General features: G+C 47.7%; 1 protein-coding gene across 1 annotated transcript; it reads left to right on the top strand.

Annotated features, from left to right (window-relative positions):
• Positions 1-16,191: 16,191 nt before the first annotated feature.
• On the top strand, positions 16,192-17,064 carry LOC138360128 (uncharacterized protein DDB_G0284459-like). Its single transcript, XM_069320070.1, has one exon. The coding sequence runs from the start codon at positions 16,192-16,194 to the stop codon at positions 17,062-17,064; it is 873 nt and encodes a 290-aa protein (XP_069176171.1).
• Positions 17,065-18,967: the final 1,903 nt, after the last annotated feature.

Here is an 18,967-nt window from a genome sequence, read left to right as displayed (position 1 = left end):
TTCCTCACCTTCTTTTGTACTTTGTGCCTCATCTTCCTGTTTTTCTTCGGCCTTCAAATGCCGGTGAACCTTGGACAAGATCTCCACACGGGAATCACTGGCACGTATCTTGATCTCCAGGTAGGCACTCACCAGTACGAGTTCCTGTTTGCCCAGATATTTCAATCTGGCAAGACAGTCCTCCCTGTTCAGAAAAGCCTGAACATCGTCCAGATCGTCGATGGTCGATTTTTCTGCCATTGTCACTGAGATGGAAGCACTTAACTGGCACTTAACACACCGCTTTCACGTTAGCACTTAACGCCCCGAGCACTGTTCTACGTCAATATTGCACTTTATCGCACCTGGCGCCTCACTTGCCAATATTGCACGTAATTACTTCGGGCACCGCACTACACAATATTGCACTTAATCACAGCGAGCACCGCACAGGACGTATAACGTCCTAATAGTCACACACGGGGGTAATTATTTACAGGGATTACGCCACTTCACCACCCCTGTCAAACATACTTGACAAGGGGTCGGATCCCGCTGGGGATGCCAATTATGTTACGGCCCTCTCGGGTCGCAACCAGGTTCTTACTCTGATGTTGCTAGAGGAAGGGTATCCGGCCCCAAGCCAGTAGTGGCTTTCAAGGGATGAGATCCGTAACGCAAGTAAATAAAAGGGGAAGGGAAATAAAGGCAAAAACTTAATAATATAATTACCGTCACCAATAAATATATATAAGAAGATTACACGGGGGGGGGGGGGTATAAACACTATTATATACACTGTTTTCTTCTGAAGACTCTGGATCTTCACGGTGCTCACGATGCCAAGTCCTTGGTGCTCTTGTGGCCTCACGACGAATCCTTCGAGAATCTTGAGGCTACCCCGGCCACAGGCCAGCCAAAACACAGTTCCACTGGAGGCACCGTTGTGGAGGCCGTCAACCACAAGTCCAGCAAATAGCTGGCAGGTTCGAAATCAGCGACGCTGGTTAGGCCAGTCCACGATCGATACTAAGGTAGCGAACCCTAGTCAGGAGCCTCGTGTGATACCACAGATCACTCTCCTTTCCACAACACCCCAGTGGTTAAGCGTTTCCACCAGTCAGTCCTGGGTATGACAATCCTTCAACTGCCGCTTCACAGGCAGGGTAACACCACAGTGTTCATCCGGGGGGCGACTCACAGCTGCTGCAGCAAACACTTGGTGACGAGACGGCTGCCTTGGGTAGACTGACTCAACTTCCATTACAGCAGTCCCAGGTCGACTCTGTAAGCAGACACGTCATCAATAATAGAGACACACTAGGGCATGTCACTTACCAGCTTGGACACAAACGCCCGACGTATCTACTCCATAGATGGCGTTGCTGTCTAGGCTCCACCTCACCAGAGGTCAGCAGAGGCTGTGTTATGAGCTAATCAGGAGTGGAAACTTGCCCTTGTGGCCAGTACACCTCGTCCTCACCAGGTGTCGTCGTCCATTTGGAGGGGGTTTCAGGAGCTGACCCACAGATGGCGTGGTCGTCACTGCTCCGTGCTCAGACGTTGGGCTCGGGTCCGTAACATTTGTTTTGGTGGAGTTGGTGTAGTTGTTGACCGTGCATGTTGTGTTGGCGATGGTTGAACGTTTGGTGTTTTGCATTTAGGTCTGCTAGGAGGAAGACTGGTATGTGTGTGTGGTTGAAGAGTGTGTTTAGGTCCTGGAGCGGGAGACCTAAGTTTGGACGAATGTATGTGGTACCAATGATCATCTGCCCGTGTTGAGTGTGAATGCGGACTGCTAGGAAGTGTTTGTGCTGCCAGTTGGTAGTGAGGAGGTCATGTTTATAGGTGTTCTTTATCAGAATAGCAACCCCTTCGTATGCTTCATCAGGAGATTGGTATGTTGTGAAGCCAAAATGTCTAATTTTGTGAGAGTTCGTCACGAATGTGCTGTTCAGTAGCAGCACATCCGGTCTTTCATTCTCCACAAAGTTAGCTATTAGGTGTCTGATGTTGTAGTATGCTCTAACGTTAAATTGTGTGATTTTCATTGTTTACTGACTTGATGGGGGAGTGTTTGTGGCGTTTGAACCGGAGAGGTTCTTCTTTGTGGATTGATTCGTTGTGTAGATAGATTTGGTAATTATAGATTTGGGTAGGAGATATGTTTGACATCCGTTTTGCATGGTTTCTGATATGAATTTAGGAAGTTTTGGTGTAGGGGTGAGGGAGTGGTCTGGGGAGGTGTTAGTCCTCTTGGCTGAGAAAGACACGTTTTGGGGCTGATTTTGTGGGATTTTGGGCTTTGTACCTGTGTGGTATTGGGTTAGGGGCGTGAGGTTGGCTAGCGTGTTGGGCGTGAGGTGAGTTGACGTGTTGGGCGTGTGGGCTAAGGTGAGGGAGGTTACATGTTTCTTGGTATCTGATGTCCTTTTTATTGATGGGTCGGTTTTCTTGTGTATTGGGGTTGTTCGTCTTGCATGCAGAAATTTTTTGTTTTGTTTTGGTGAGTTTGTTCTTTTCACTTGGAGAGTTCTTTTGTGTTTTGGTGAGCTTGACCTTTTTGACTGAAGAGGGGTAGCTGTCATGGGGAGCGTGGTCTGTGAGAAGCAGTTAGAGGCCTGGGTGTCAGGGGAGGGTGTAGATGGTTCTGGGTTTGGTGCTTGGGGGGTGATGGGGGGAGGGGGTGGTGTTGGGTTTGTTGTCTGGGAGGTGGTGAGGGGTGGGGGCGAGAGTAGGGGTGGTACTGTGTTTGATGCCTGGGGGGTGATGGGGGGTGGGGAAGAGAGTGGGGGTGGTGCTGGGTTTTTTGTCTGGGAGGTGATGAGAGGTGGGGGTTGTACTGGGTTTGTTGCCTGGGTTGTGATAGGGGGTGGGGGTGGTGCTGGGTTTTTTGTCTGGGAGGTGATGAGGAGTGGGGGTGGCACTGGGTTTGATGCCTGGAGTGTGATAGGGGGTGGGGGTGATACTGGGTTTGGTGTCTGGGGAGTAATAAGGGGCGGTGGTGGTGGTGGTGTAAGTGCTTGTGGGGTGATGGGGGGGAGGTGTTAGGGGTTGTACTGGTTGTGACGCCAAGCTGGAAGGGATGACTATTGGAGGGAGGTTGTTTGCTAGTAGGATTAGTTGAATGTTGGAAATTGCCTTCCTCGTGTCTCCTTGTGCTGATATCTGTGCTATTATGATAGCTGCCACTATTCTCGGGGTGTCGTCTGTTGGTGGGTGAGGGGGGGGGGAGGGGGGGCCTGAGTATGGTGGTTTGCGAGATGGTGTCCACTGGTGGTGTGGGTTTGGAGAGGTGGGAAACCTGGGGGGGGGTGGGGAGCAGGGCGCCTCTACCTTGAGGGTTGATGGGTATTGTTTGAGCATTTTGGGGAAGTGTGTTGGGGCGGTGAAGCTGGTTAGTGAGGTTTTGGGGATAGAGCTGGCGTGCTGTCTGGGCCTGATATTGGGGTAGTGTGTTTGGGGTCTTATTCTTCATTGCCTTGATGAGTTGCACCCTGATTTTGCAATTGTGGTGGGTGGCAGGATGGTTTTCACCACAGTTTATACAGCATCGTGAACCTTCTGTGCAGTCTTTCCAGAAATGTCCTTTGTTGGCGCATAAGGAGCAGGCTTGTTCCTTTTCCTTGCATTGCCTGGTGGTATGGTTGAATCCATAGCACTTGAAGCATTGTGTAATGGATTGGTATGTGCTCATCTTGAGGTTATAATGTGGGATGGAAATGTGGTCTGCTTTAAAGCCATGTGTGAGGAGGGATTCAGCTTCAGTGAGGGAGGAGCATCGGATTCTGAGGATCTTTGTGTTTGGTGGGTGGAAGAGATCTATGATGATGTTGTTGGCTTTTCCTATGTCGGCAGTACGTTGTTTGTCTAAAGTTGTAATCGTGGAGAGGAGGGTGGTGTCTACGTTGAAGGCAACAGCAGTGCAATTATGTTTCTGTTCCAGTGTCAGTGCAGGGGTGAGTCCAAGTGTCTGTAGTCCTGTTCGGGCTTTGGGGGTGAGGCAAGCATAGAGGTCAGATTCAGAGGGTAGAAAGAGCTTTATTCCTTTGTCAATGGGGGTGATGGAGGTGTAAGGAGTCTGGGTGATCATGTAGATTTTCTGTCCTATTCCGTCAGGGTCAGGGGGGAGGATCAAGAGCATAGAGGAGGCGAAGGCAGTGCATTTTAGGTGAGGTAGTGGTCTGGTGGAGGAGGTGGTGGTGGGTTGACTCAGCTGGGTAGCTGTGATCTCCGTGGAGCTGTGGATCTTAGGCTCGTGAGCTGTGGGTTGGAGCTCGGTTGTCAGAGGCGTAATTCCGGGTTCCTAGCAGGCTAATTGAACCCGGTTCGGGACAAATACAAAGTATTCGTGAGTCCTGAAAGTGTTACTCGAGGGCAACCCCCACTGCTAGTTGACTCGCACTATCACGAGGTTCTAGCAGTAGATCGGCATAGCAAACAAGCCAGGCAGGGAGACACAGGGCGCAAGCACGTGCTGTGGCCCCACCTGGGAGGAAAGGACGAATCGAATTGAATTAAATATAGGACAAGATACCCTTCGGGTGAGCTTTGAAGTGGGTATAGGTGAAGAATAGCTTGGGTGAGAGGAAGTGTCGGAGTTGTAGAGAGAGAGCCAGGGCTAGACCCAGCTGCGCGGCTGAATATGAGGCTACTTGAACACCTGGTCGGCTTAGGCTTGGCGGGCAGGGTCCTGAGGGAGGGGCGGCGGTGTGAGGTCTTCTTTCCTCATGATGTGTGGAGTCTTCTTTCTTCTTAGGAGTTGAAGTCTTCTTTCTTCTTTGAAGCTGAAGTCTTCTTTCTTCTTTGAAGCTGGAGTCTTCCGTCTTCTGTCCTGCACGTTGGTCTGCTCCGAAGCTTGCAGGGGGTTCCACCACCTCAAAACGAGGAAAATTAGGTCCCTATACCCCTAAAGAGGGGGGGAGGGTGAAGGCGGCTACCTTCGGGCGAGTCTGGTGCTGAAGCTAGGCTTGTTATTTTTCCTTGTTCTCTTGCGTGGAGTTTGGTCTGTTGGCGTGCTTGGTGAAGGTGTGGGTCTTGTCGCTACTTTATATTCGTTCAGTTCTTCTTTTACTGCTCGCCATACGCTGTTGTACATCAGGGTTTTCATGCGAGTTACTACCCTGGTAACAGTTTCCTCGCCGTTTCTGTGTTTCTTCGTTATTGTTCCTGCTTCCACGTCCAGGATTGATAATGGTTCTTCTGTGTCCTTGGGGTCGTGAATCAGGAATCTGCGTGGGGATTGCAGACCTTCTAGGCTTACTGGGTAGATCGATTCTTGGTCGTATTCTGACAATTCGAAGCCGTCGCCGTCCTCGTGTTCATATACTGGGTCCCGCAGTGGTACATGGAATTCTTGCATTCTCGGGTCGGTGTTTTCTTCGACAAAACTAATGACAGTAGTGTATGGGTTGAACATTTTCGGGGCTGCTATGCTGGTAGTCACTTTGGGTTCAGGTGCGATGACAGTTGATGGTTCAGCAGATGTTGAGATCGGTTGAGAAGCCGTCGGGGTGCTGTCGTTTGCCGTAGTCGGGTTTGCAGGAGTGGCTGGTGTAGGGTTGGCCTCTGTTGTAGTAGAGCAGGAGGTGAACATGGCCTCTGGTATCACAAACGGTGGTAGGTTGTTCTCCTTGTATAGTTCCTTGAGTAATTCATATCGTAGTCCGAGATCTTCACCTGAGAGCGCCGTTGCGAAGTGTATCAGGGCTGCAACAGTGCTATCAGGGGTGGCTGCTGGCGGCGTGAGTGAGGACGGCTGGCTGGCTGGGTTGAGAGGTGTTGTCTGTGACCTTGAGTGGCTGGCGTGGGAGCTGCTGGTCCAGTAGTCGAGTTGTGGGCCGCTCGCGGCGCCACTTGTCGGGAGTGCTGGGAAGGCTTCTGCTTGAATGTTGAAAGATTTCACTCTTGGAGTAGGATTGCGAGGTCTGGCGTCGATCATTTTCGTTATTTCTTCCTGCCTGGAGGGGCAGTCTTGAGAGACGGCTGTGTGTTCTCCGTTGCAAAGTAGACAGCGCTTGATGGTGGCTGTGCAGGTCCTGTGATGGTGTTCTCCAGTACAAATGCTGCATTTCTGCAGCCTGTTTGGGCACTTCTGGGCGTAGTGGGTGTATTGATAACACCGAAAACTTTGACGAAGGCGGAAGTAACGCTGCCTGGTGATCTGGTGTGGTGTGCAGGCCACTCCACAGCATCTGAGTCCGTTGTCGGCCGCGAGAGTAGCCTCTGCTGGAGTCTTGAGGGTGACCTTGAGGGTTGGCCTCCCGCTTTCACCCTGCTGGATGAGGTGGGCCGAGATGGCTGTGAGAGACCGGTTCAGAGCGTTTATGCTCTTCGCGATCTCAGTGATGGGCTGTTCGGCGATGATGGCACTCACTCTGTGGATGAATATTGTTCTTACAGCCTGGAACTGGAGGGGAGGCAGGAGTGTTAGCCCCTTTGCCTCGAGTGCAGTGGTCGATGTTGTGGTGAAAGGGGCTTCTAGTGCAGCTGCACTACTGAAGAGAATTTGGGGTCCCTTAATGTCTATAACGACGTCGATGGGTGCTACCCCAGAGGTCGAGGTCAATAGGTCCATGATCTCGGCCTTGTTAAAAGTGGTGTCGGTTCCTCGGAACCGCACCTTCACTCTGAAAAGCATGATGCCTATGCAGGCACCACGCTAGAAATCAGGAGGGAAGCGCTCACGTTGCTGCTCAATATTTACCCACCCGGCAGTGCTAGGTGCAAGCTTCCTCTCCTGCTTGATGTGATGATGGAGGAAAGGACATTCATTCATTCATTTAAATATAGGTCAAGATACCCTAATGGGTGAGCGTGGAAGTGGGGATAGGGGAAGAATTAGTGGGGGTGAGAGGAAGGGTTTTCAGTATGAGGTAAAGTGCCAGGGCTAGACCCAGCTGCATGGCATTGAAATCGTTATGACCAGACTAGGCAGTGAAGGCAAGGAATCGGATCTCCGTGACAACATTTCGTCTTTTCTGAGCACCCACGGAGACAGCAGCCCTCGGCTGGGTGTGCCCTGGAGGCTCACACCAGATGTGGTCTTAGATCTGTTAATCAGCATCGTGCCCCACCCAAGGCACCAGAAAACGGGAGCTAGTTGGTCCCCCCCCTAAAGAGGGGGGAGAAGAGTTAGGAGGCTATAGTTGGAAGTTTGGTGATTTGAGTAGTGATACTATAGGAGAGGGGTTATGTAAAGGACGGAGCAGGAGGTGGATCGTCGATCAGGTTAAAGAGGTTGTGCGTATGTCTGGGTCTGCTTAGGACGTTTCTGAGGAACGTGTCGTAGTTGTCATGATAGGTGAGAATTCTGTCAATCTGTTTCTTCCCCATAGTATCCCAGGTTATGTTCAGAGGTGGGATGTTCGCCCACTCATGCAGGGCCTCACTGGTGGTGAAGTCCTGCCAATGGGTATCGAACACCCATCTCAGAGCCCTGTTCTGGGTACGCTGGAGTTTCATCCTATTTGTTGGTGCTGCAAGTGTGAGTGGGATCGGTGCATATGTTAGGAGTGGGAGAATAAGTTTTTTGTATAGATAGAGCTTGGTGGCTTGGGAGGCATGTTTGAGTGGGTAGAGTTTTGATAGAGCGTTTGAGGCTATAGCTTTCTTGGGTGTTGTGTGTGTGAAAGCGAAGGTTAAAGTCAAATGTGAGTCCAAGTACTGTGGTTTTGTTGACTCTTGGGATCTGGGTTGCATCTGGTGATTGAGAGTAGAGTTTTACTGGGTCAGGGTTACGTCGTATGTTGTAGAAAAAGTATGTAATTTTAGACTTGTTGGGGTTTGTTTTTATTCGCCAGTCGTGTTCCCAGAGGGTGACTTTGTCTATTTCTTGTTGTGCTTTCCGTGTGAGGGCGTTAATCGTATAGTCTGTGATCAGTTGGGTTACGTCGTCAGCGTAGCAAAGGGTCATTGATGTCCAGTATATTGGGTCAGGGATGTCGTTTATATAGAGTATGTATAAGGTTGGTGAGAGAACTGATCCCTGGGGGACACCTGCATTTAGGTTGAAGTAACCTGACAGCTTGCTGAGGAACTTGATTTGCATCTTTCTATTTGTTAGAAAGCTGCAAAGTAGCCTCTGCATGTTGTCAGATAGTTGAAATAGAGTGCAGAGTTTGTAACGTAGGCCGTCGTGCCATACAGTGTCAAAAGCTTTTTCGACGTCCTTTGCAATGAGGGCCGTCTTGGCCCTCTGGTGTTTATTTATGGAGAGGTAGTTTGTTATTATGTTCAGTGCGTCTTGTGTTTAGCGGTGTTGTTTGAAGCCAAATTGTTTGTCTGTCAATATGTTTTTGTGTTCTAGGTGATTCCTAAGTTTATGATTAATGAGTTTTTCGTATACTTTCCCTAATGTCTCTAGTAGGCTGATCGGTCTGTAGTTCTTGGGGTCTGTCGGGGATTTTTGGGGTTTTGGAATGAGGATTGCTGTGGCTTCTTTGAATGGGCTTGGGAAATATCCTGATGCTAGTGAGGCGTTGTAGACGTCTGTGAGTGCAAAGATTAGGGGGTCTGGAAGTTGCTTGAGGAGAGCTTGGCCAATGCCAGAGGCTCCTGGGGCTTTACGTCTGGTGATCTTGAGCATGAGTTTAACTACTTCAGGTAGTATTGATTCTGTGAGGTCACTTTCTAAGTCGTCTAGTGTCGTGAGGTCAATGGTAGGGTAGTGTGTGATGGCATGAGGGTTGTGTCGTATCCATGTGTCTACTCTGTTTATGTTTTGTATTGCTGTTGGCTGTGGGGGGGTGGGGATTGAAGATGTCCTGCCAGTGTTGTTTGAATATGCCTACTACTTCTGAGGGATCGGTGTAGTTTTGATTGTTGTGAGTGATGTATGTAAAGGCAGAAGAGGAGGAGTTTCCTCTGATCCTCTTTATGAAGTTCCAAAGGAAAGGACTCAGAATCAGAATAATACAGGAGAAGATGCCCATAGGGGCGAGCTTGGAAGTGGGGACAGAAGAAGATAAGGGGGGTGAGAGGAAGAAGATTTGTAAGAGAACAAGTGCCAGGGCTAAACCCAGCTGCGTGTCGTTAGGTTGCGGCATTCGAGGCAGGGACTCAGTCGGGTGTTTTCAGTGACAACATCTTTTCAGTGACAACATCGGGACATCACAAACTCACAACATCACAGTGATTGGCTCAAGAGCGTCAGGGCTGAACTTTTTACGGATTGTTTGTGCTGGTTGTTGAGAGCTGAATATGTAATGATAGTGGATGCTGGGTGTTGAGAGCTAAAGTTTAACGAAATACAGAGTTAGGAGGAGGATCGTGGATGGTAGAGAAGAGGTCATGATTGTTTCGTGGTAGTCTGAGAGTGTGTAGGAGAAAATCAATGTGTTGTTCATGATAAGTGAGTAGTCTATCGATTTGTTTGTCTGATAAAGTTTTCCAGTAGGTATTTAGGGCAGGAATGTTCGTACTTTCATGGAGACTTTGACTGGTATTTAACTCTTGCCATCGGGTGTTGAGTACCCATCTTAGTGCTCTATTCTGTATTCTTTGAAGTTTTATTTTGTTAGTACGTGCAGATAGAGAAAGAGCTAGTGGAGCGTATGTTAGGAGAGGTCTAATAAGTGCTTTGTAAAGGTGCATTTTTGTGTCAGGTTTTGCAAATCTAAGTCTGTATAGTTTCTTCATGGCTTGAAGAGCTATTGCATGTTTCTGTGTAATGTGTGTGTGAAAGAGTAGTTGTCGATCAAATGTGAGTCCAAGGACTGTGGAGGAGGGAGATACAGAGATATAAGTAGGATTTTGAGTGTATGAATAGAGTTTGAGAGGAATTGGGCGAATAGTTCTTTTACAGAAAAAGTAGGTGATTTTAGATATGCTGGAGTTGGTTTTTATACGCCATTTGTACTCCCACTCAGTGACAACATCAAGTTCTGTTTGTGCTCTGTTTGTTAGTTTATCAATGGTGTTGCTGGTGACAAGGTGAGAGACATCATCAGCATAACATATGGTTAATGAAGTGTGATGAACAGGGTCAGGAATGTCGTTTATGTATAGGATGTAGAGTGTTGGGGCAAGAACAGAACCTTGGGGAACTCCGGCATGTAAGTTGAAGTAGTCAGAGTGTTGTCGGAGGAACTCAATTCTCATTGTCCTATTGTCTAAGTAGTTCGAAAGAAGTTTGGTGGTGATAAGAGGAAGATTAAAGTTGCTGCATAGTTTGAATTTTAAGCCGTCATGCCAACAGTGTCAAAGGCCTTCTCAACGTCCTTAGTGATGAGTGCAGTCTTAAGTCTTTGGTGCTGATTGATACTGAGGTAGTTAGTCATGATGTTTAAGGCGTCGTGAGTGGACAGGTGAGGCCGAAATCCAAACTGTTTGTTAGTGAGTAAGTCATTGTGTTCAAGGTGAGTTCTAAGTCTCTGGTTGATCAGCCTTTCAAAGACTTTGCCAAGTGTCTCTAGAAGGCTGATGGGTCTATAGTTCTTTGGGTCAGTGTGGGGTTTCCCAGGTTTTGGAATAAGAACGGCTGTGGCAGACTTAAAGTTGAGTGGAAAGTATCCAGAGGCATGGGAGGCGTTGAATAGGTTAGTGATAGCAGTAATGATAGAAGCAGGGAGTTGTCTAAGAAGGATATGTCCAATGCCAGACGCACCAGGGGCTCTACGACGAGTGCCCATGAGAGCTGTCTTGACATCATCTAGAGTTAGGGGAGTCTGTAGTTCAGTGTTTGAATTGAGATTTTCAAGGTGGATGAGGTCGTCTGGTGTAGTTGCTTGTCTATTTTGGTGTATCCAGTCTTCGACTATTTCAATATTGGGGCGCGCAAATGGTTCAGGAGGATGTGGGTGAAAGATTTGTTCCCAGTGGTGTTTAAAAATGTTGAGAACTCCTTCAGGATCAGTGATTTTGTTGTTATTATGTAGAAGGTATTTAAACGGTGTGTGAGTTGATCCTTGTAATCGTTTGATTTGTTTCCAGAATTCTTGAGGTGTCAGTTTTATGTATTGTTCTGCTTGTTCTATAAGGTGTTTCCAATGTTTTGTGTGATCTTCATCTAGGCTGTTAAGGATGTGGTTTTTTAATGCTGTTAGGTCCCATAGTATTTGTCCATGACGATGTATGTTTTGTAAGAATCTAGTGTGATAGCAAGCTAAGAGGCGTTTTGAGCGAAAGGAGGAGGTGAAAGTGAAATGTGGTTTGTGTGCTGTTTTAGGAATGGAGATGTTTGCTGCATGAATGATGGTGTCTTGTATGTTGCGTGCTTGTGTGTCGATGTCAGTGTGATGTTTGTCATTGTATTCATAAGTGAGATCAGTGTCATCAATGTGTTGTTTGAACATGTCCCAGTTTGCCCTATGGTATGAGAATTGAGGAGTGCTGGGGATGAGAATAGGATTTGTGGAGACTGTGAGAATTAAGGGAATATGATCAGAGCCCGTAATGGGCCCTGGTGAAATGAAGTGTTGCAAGTTGCTGCCGTGTCTGTTGGTGAATATGAGATCAGGCCGGCCAGAACCTGTATGTGTGAAACAAGTGGGGAAATCAGGGCCAAGAAAGAATAGATGTTTTTGGGTGTGTATTTGGTGAAGCTGTCTGCCATGCTGATTTGTGGTATTGTGGTGGAATGTAGGGTGTTGTGCATTGAGGTCTGCAAGCAGAAAAACAGGCAAGTGAGAGTTGTTGAAGGAGAGTTATGAAATCTTGCATGGGAATGTCGGTGTTAGGACGGGTGTAGGTTGTGCAGATGATGAGAGACCCCATTTGTGTGTGAACTTTAATGGCTAGGAAATGTTTGTGAAGCCAATGAGTGTGTAGGAGTTCGTGTTTGTATGAAGAACGGATGAGTATTGCAACTCCTTCATGTGCTTCATCTGGTGACTGGTAAGAGGAGTAGCCATAATGTTTTATTTTATATGAGTTCGTAATGTATGTGCTATTTAATAATAGCACATCAGGTCTCTCGATCTCAATAAAATCTGACACCATGTGTCTAATGGAGAAATATGCCCGCACATTAAATTGGATGATCTTTATGAATTTTTAGGTTTTGATGGGGTGCTGGTGGGGTTTTGTGCATGTACAGGAGCATGAGGTTTGCGTGATTCAATGACTTGGGCAGTTACTGAGGAGGGTGCATCTTGGAGGAGGGTGGTAGGAATTGTGGGAAATTGACAGCGGGAGGTGGGAGTAAGACAACGGGTTGCTGAGCGGGCTCGGGACGAGATGAGAGGAGTTACAGAAGAAATCACTGGAGTTGTTGGGGAATGGAGGAAGGCAGAAGGCTTGTTGACTGGAACTGGGTGAGAGGTATCAGAGGTTGTAGTGTTTGAAGTCAGATTAGAAGTGGAGGGGACAATGTTGGGAGAAGAGGGTGAAGGTGCTTTTGACATGGATGCTTCAGTTTGGGATAGTCCAGGATGTGCTGTTTGGTCAGTGGCACCGTTTTCTGTAGCAGTCAGGAGTGGGTTGGGAGGACATTGTGGGGGAACTGTAGTATTTTCCTCAGCTGAAGTCGTGGTGTTTTGTGGAGTGAGGACTGTAGGCGAGAATGGAGCAGAGCGCAATAGCTGAGTAGGAGGAACAGAGATACTAGGAAGGCCGTTATGAGTGAGAAAAATAGGAAGATAGTCAGCAAAGTCACGGCCATCGTCCTTGGCCTTCAAGTAAGCAGCTTGTACACAGGCAGTGACTCGTTCATATGAAAGGTTCTGAAGAGGAGAATAAGGTGGAGGTGGTGGGTGAGGGAAGAGAGGTGGAGAGGACTGAGTTTGTTGTGTAGTATTATGATGATGTTGCTGGTGAGGTGAAGCATTAAGGACACTGGCATAGGACATTGAGGTGGCTGATGCTGTTTGGTGATGAGATAAGTTATGGGAGGTTGAAGAAGAAGAATGAGGGTGTGCTTGAGTGCGAGGTTGGTTATTGCGAAGAGATTTTAGGGTTTGTTTTCTCAAAGGGCAAGATTTGTCAACTGCTGAGTGAGCACCTTGGCAATTGGTGCATTTTAGGATAGGGGCAGAGCACTGAGTATAGAAATGACCTTCAGCAGAGCATTTGGAGCAAATTTGTGGGCTTTTACATTTTCGTGTTTCGTGATTATACTTATAACATTTGAAACATTGTAGGTAAAGGAAGATAGTCAACTGGACTAATGAGATAGGGAGGAGTGCTGGTGTTGAGGATTTTAATTCCATGGTGCAAGACTTTTTGAGCTTCTGTAGGGGAGGAACATTGGATCTTGAGGTGTTTTGTATTGGGCACTGGGTATATCTCCATTACAGTAATAGCATTCCTGTCTGAGATGTCTTGAAAGAGATTGATAGTATTAGGTGCTGAAAGGACAGAGCTGTCGACATTTCTTACAAGGACAGAGCATTTAGTTTTTTGTTCAATAGTGAGAACAGGAGTCAGTGAAGCTTGTGTGAGTTTACTGAAAGTAGGTTCCTTGAAACAGGCAAAAAGGTCGTCTTCTTAGGCAATGAGAAATTTGATGGTGTTTGTGTTGGCGTGTTTGATATGGTTAGTGGCTGGTGTGCCAGTGGCATTGTAAAAGGTAGTGATGCAGTCAATAGTGTCTATGGGTGTATTCCCAGTGTAGGTCATCCGTAGACAGTGAGCCATTGTGACTCACTATCTACTGACAGTCCCGTGTCTTGTGCTAATCACTGTGATTCCATAAGCTCAGTGGGGGTCAGTGTGTAGGCCAGGTCTAAGACCTGGCCTAAGGGTCTCACCACGAACAAACACCGTGTTCCGGAAGGTTGCAACCCCCAGTTATGGTGGGCTCGCACGATCACGAGATTCCACAACTGGCTCGGCAGTGTCAGAAACGGAAGAATTTTAGGAGAGGAGAAAAAGAATGCACCTATGCCATGACGCAGCTGCAAAAGGTGAACTTCCGTCTTCTCACCTGGGCCTGTTCTGGCTCGAAGTGGGGCTGTTCACCTAAATGCAGTCCGACCTGGACACAAGCACATTGGACAACACACAGAAGATGCCACGAGGAAGATGTCACTGCTTAGGACTAGATGCTGGCTGGGAAGCGCCTGGTTCTGCTCCAATAACTGCTGGCTGGAACTGGTTTTTGGCTGCACCGAAGTGCTCGTCGAGGCTGGAGATAACAGCTGCTGTAGTGACAGCGAGACGATGCTGGCTTGCTTTATGGCTGGCGAGCTGATCGATCCATCCACTCACGCACTCTAAGGTATCAGACGTTGGTAGAGTGGGGTGCGTAACGCTCAAGCAGAGGGCCGCCTAAGTCACACTGCGAGCGAGACGATGCCACTCTTGCAATGATGCTGATGATGATGATGATGACGAATTTCAGTTAAAGGACTGAAATTTCCCCCGACTATATCCCGTCAAGCGGACGTACTTGTAGCATGGCAACTCCTAACTCCTGCCTGTCCTTACTTTATGCTTCCACTCTAGCAGAAACACGGCTTTTTCACAACGCTTTCAAAACTGCAGTTGCCTACTCGTCTGTTTCACGTCCCTGTGAAATGACTTTTGCACAAATCCAAAAAATAGAGCAAAATCAGCGATAATAGTGATTGAGGTGAGCCGCCTGTTGGCTGCAGCCAGAGGAAGGAGGGGAGGGGTAACGGGGTGACGTAGGCGAGTCGAGCAGCCAATGGCGCTCGAGCAAGCGCCTCGAGACCGCGTATATAAGTAAAAAATTTTCGGCGCCGGCCATCACGGATCACGGCCAGCCGTCGTCGAGAGCAGACGTGCCTCACAGCGCTCTTCACTTCTGGCAGCCCTCTCAGACCTCCCTTCGCCGATGCGAGACCCTTGTGGTTGTCGGCAGTTGGTCAAAGAAGACTACATCAACTATACAGTCAGAAACACCGTAGAATAACATCCAGCAAGAGAGTAATTTTCAAATATTACAGCAAGCCTGAGGATTGGCGCCGCGCCAACCGCCATCACCGAGCCAGCCGCCCTCCTCCACCCTCCTCATCCTCAATCCTCCACAACCCATCCTCGCCCCTCTCTCCTCAACCCTACCAACGAACCCACACCCCATTCACCTGCCATTCACCAGTTTCACCTCACCACTCATCCCAGTCTCACCTCACCACCACCACCACCCTCCATCGTTTTGTACTGACCTATATGTACTAACCCCTGTCTTTCTGATCTGTTACTCTACTCTTGCTCTTTCGCCACCTGATTTAACTGACTCTGCGCAAGTACCACGGCCGGTGTGTAGTAAATCTGGTCACGCAACGAGTCGGGGCAACTGTTTCGCCATTGTAGCATGGCTAGGCTATGTTAGGAATAGGAGCACTTTGTGCTATTTTAGGTTTGACTAACTATTAAAACTCTACTCTCACGAGCCATTATTGTCAATCACCAATCATGCTACCACCATCATCATGCCAGTAAGACTTAAATTAAGGTTCGTCGAACCCTTTAAACTTAATGAAACCCAGATCTCCAATGTTCTTGGCACCCATGTTGAGGTTTCACCTGTTGAAACCTACCTTACAAGCAATGGGGTAATTGTGTTGCTCCCCACTGAAGATGATCTGCAAAAAGTCTTACATCCTGATAAAGCGTCTGTACTCCATGCAGCGGGCGTAATTCCCGTTCCTACTGGCAAATTCCAAGCTGGGAGGACAGTGTTTGTGTCGCGATTCAATCGCCACATAGCCAGGGACTACAACTGATGATGAAATACTCGACGAAATTAACAGAGTAAATGAACAACGAGCCATACAAATACTCAGAATCACCAAAGAAGGCAACCCACGCCCCACTCTAAAGATAACGTTTGCTACTACTGCCCATGCTACCCAGGTGATTGATCAGGGATTTAAATGCTTTGGGTACATATCAACCCCTGAACAAATATCAAGAGAACGTTTCACCGATATTAAGCAATGCTTTCGGTGCTTCAGTTTTGATCATGTGGTGAACAAATGTCCTGCAACAACACCCACCTGTAGTATTTGTGCTGAAAACCATAAATTTAGGGATTGCCCCCAACCTAGCAGTCGTAAATGTGCCCTCTGTGGAGGGGGACATTTAGCAGTATCTCCTGTGTGTCCAACGAGGAAAGCGGCAATACAGAAAATGCTTGACAAGGCCCAAACCTCACGACCTAACCAGTCGCAGACGACACCAAACATGAATGCTGCAACATTCCCACGCATGCCGGGTCAAAGTACAACCACAAACTAGGCTTGCCAGCAGACATCCGTACCTAATCAGCATAATGCTTGGGTGGGCCAAACTCACCCAACAACGCCAATGTCACAGCCATCTTCTGATGCTTCGGCACAGGTAAATATCCTAATAGCAATTGCAGCAAGATATGCACGTAATAACCCCCACTTATTTGCCACCATTATCAACAAGCTTTTGAAGGCCAACAACCTACCTACTGTCATAACCCCAAATGATGCGTTCTCATCCAACCCTGAACAATCATCGCAACCACAGTCGTCACTCCACCAGCCACCGGTCTCTGAACCCACAACAAATGATGCAACCAACGTCATGCAATCTACAACAAACTCCACTGTCCCACTCACTACCTCACAGGTCCCACGACCAAACCACCTCACTCAGACTCACCATGTCAAAGTAGCAGTGAGAGATAACCCTTCTACCCTACATATAAATGGGAATGGGTGCCACCATCATGGTAAACCTGAACACCCAGTCAACTCACGAATCATTCCTACTTCACCGGCCCCTTCTGATTACTCATCCTCAACAAATGAATCCTTTGATATCCACATTGAGGACTCAGAAGAGGAGCCTTCCCTACAACAGGAGGCGCCTACTGCGACACTACCAGCCAACTCAGTCCATCGACCAGCAGCTACACAAGTGACCAATGCAGCAGTTGATGACGAACGAACCTCAGAAGAGGAACATGAAGATGAACAAGAACACGTAGAAGAAGAAGAGGAAGAATATGTAGATGATGAGGGAGCAGAGGAGGAGGATGAGGCACAAAAGAGGGAAGAAGGGGAGGAAACAGAGTGCAACCGGGGGACTGAGAAAGCACACCAGTCAAGGGGAATGAAGTCTGAACAGACAACTGGTGGAAATAAACACCAAAAGAACAAGCGTGATAGGTCACCAATTAAAACTAGACAATCCTGCGCCAGATAATGGGGATTACAATTATGCAACTTAACGTAAGACACTTTTTCAACAACAAATATCTACTAGAACTGGAAGCGTGCAAGTATCACCCTGAAGTCATCTTGTTAAACGAGACCTCTGCACGCCTTGACCAACACATCAAACTCTATGGATACACGACCATTGAAAGGAACTCTGGCCAGAATAGAGGTGTTGTGGTCCTCATCAAGCTGGGCTGCTCGTTCACCAACATCTACCTCCAAGAAGAAAATGCCCTAGCAGTGGAAATAGTCACGAATCATGGCCCACTTGCTATTTTAACTACATACATCCCCCCAGGCGAGCACTCCATCCCTTCGAGAGCCATTCACAAGGTGCTCAACAGAAATGTCCCAACGATCCTTGCAGGGGACTTTAATGCCCACCATGCAGCATTTTTCAACGACACCAATGGACGGGATGACATCAAAGGTCGACTATTATATAACCTCATGACAGCGAGGCACTTAACCTTCTTGGGTCCCCTACTTTAAAACCTTTGTAGGTAACCACGAAGGAAAACCTGATATCATACTGACGAATGCTGAATGCAACATCTTTCACAGTAGAATACTCCCAGGTAATGATGTAGGTTCAGATCACATACCTGTTATTCTCCATCTCCAAGCATCTCCCTTTAGAATTCTGGGACGCCCCAGACCCAACCTAAACACGCTTCGACTTCGTCCATATATGGAGTTCCTTGGCTCTGATCCAACCGCTGATCTTGACAATCAACCGGTCCAGGACATTGACACAGCAATAGCCTCTATACATACTCGCATCACTGAAGCAACTATGGCCAATTGTGATCTAACCAACACCAGAATAATTCAGCAATACAAACCAACCAGAGAGATCAAGGATAAAATGAGGCATTACCAACAAGAATGTGTGAGGCGCCTACGCACAGGCCAGCCATCCCTCCAAATCATTCAAGCCCTCAGACGTGAAGTCTTGGGCCTCACGCTCCTACACAAACGACATATTTGGGGTACTCTAGTCAACCAAGCGAACCAGTACAAGAGAGAACCTGCCAGATTCTGGGGAAAGATCAGAAAACTTCTAGGATCAACAAAGACGCACCAACAACAACTGTTGCACCTCAACTATACATATACTGATGACAACAACGAGGTAATAACCACCAGAGTGGAAGATGCACAGCTGCAGGCTAATCTCATGGGACTGGTTTGGGAGGAAATCTTCACAGAAAACAACAGGCAGATCAACAATGACAACCACCATACAGTCAACCAATGGGTTGCTGAAAACGTTGTGAACCTGGCTAGCAGGCCTCTAGTTGACATCGCACTCCTTGACCCTGACCACCCGATCACCCGACCCATTACCATACGGGAACTGTTGGAAGTATTAAAGAAAACGAGGAACAAAGCACCAGGGTTGTCAGGAATAACAGTCAACCAACTGAAGTTTCTACCTCTAAACTACGTGCAGTCCCTGCTCAATGTCTTCAACGCCATCCTCGTCTCAGGCCACTTTCCACAAGTATTTAAAACTGCCAAAATGATCTTTATCCCGAAGCCAGGCAACAGCAAACATGTCCCTGGAAACTATAGGCCTATTTTCCTGTTGGAGTCGACAGGAAAGTGCTTTGAGAAAATACTGTCAAATCGTCTTAACTACTACATGGAGTACCACCATCTGTATACAGAAAAACAGTTTGGCTTTAGGAACCACAGATCGACACAGCATGCCATCAACATCATTTACGATGCAGCAGACAGTATTAGGAAACAGCGCCAGACTGCAATAATAGCAACCAGGGATGTCAACAAGGCCTTTGACAGTCTATGGCATAATGGTCTGCTCTTCAAGCTGCAATCCATACCACACCACAACTGGACCCTCCTTAGACTTGTCAGAAATT

Source organism: Procambarus clarkii, unplaced genomic scaffold (assembly GCF_040958095.1).
Source record: "Procambarus clarkii isolate CNS0578487 unplaced genomic scaffold, FALCON_Pclarkii_2.0 HiC_scaffold_97, whole genome shotgun sequence".
NCBI lineage: Eukaryota > Metazoa > Arthropoda > Malacostraca > Decapoda > Cambaridae > Procambarus > Procambarus clarkii.
This window is presented reverse-complemented; position numbering and strand designations above follow the sequence as displayed.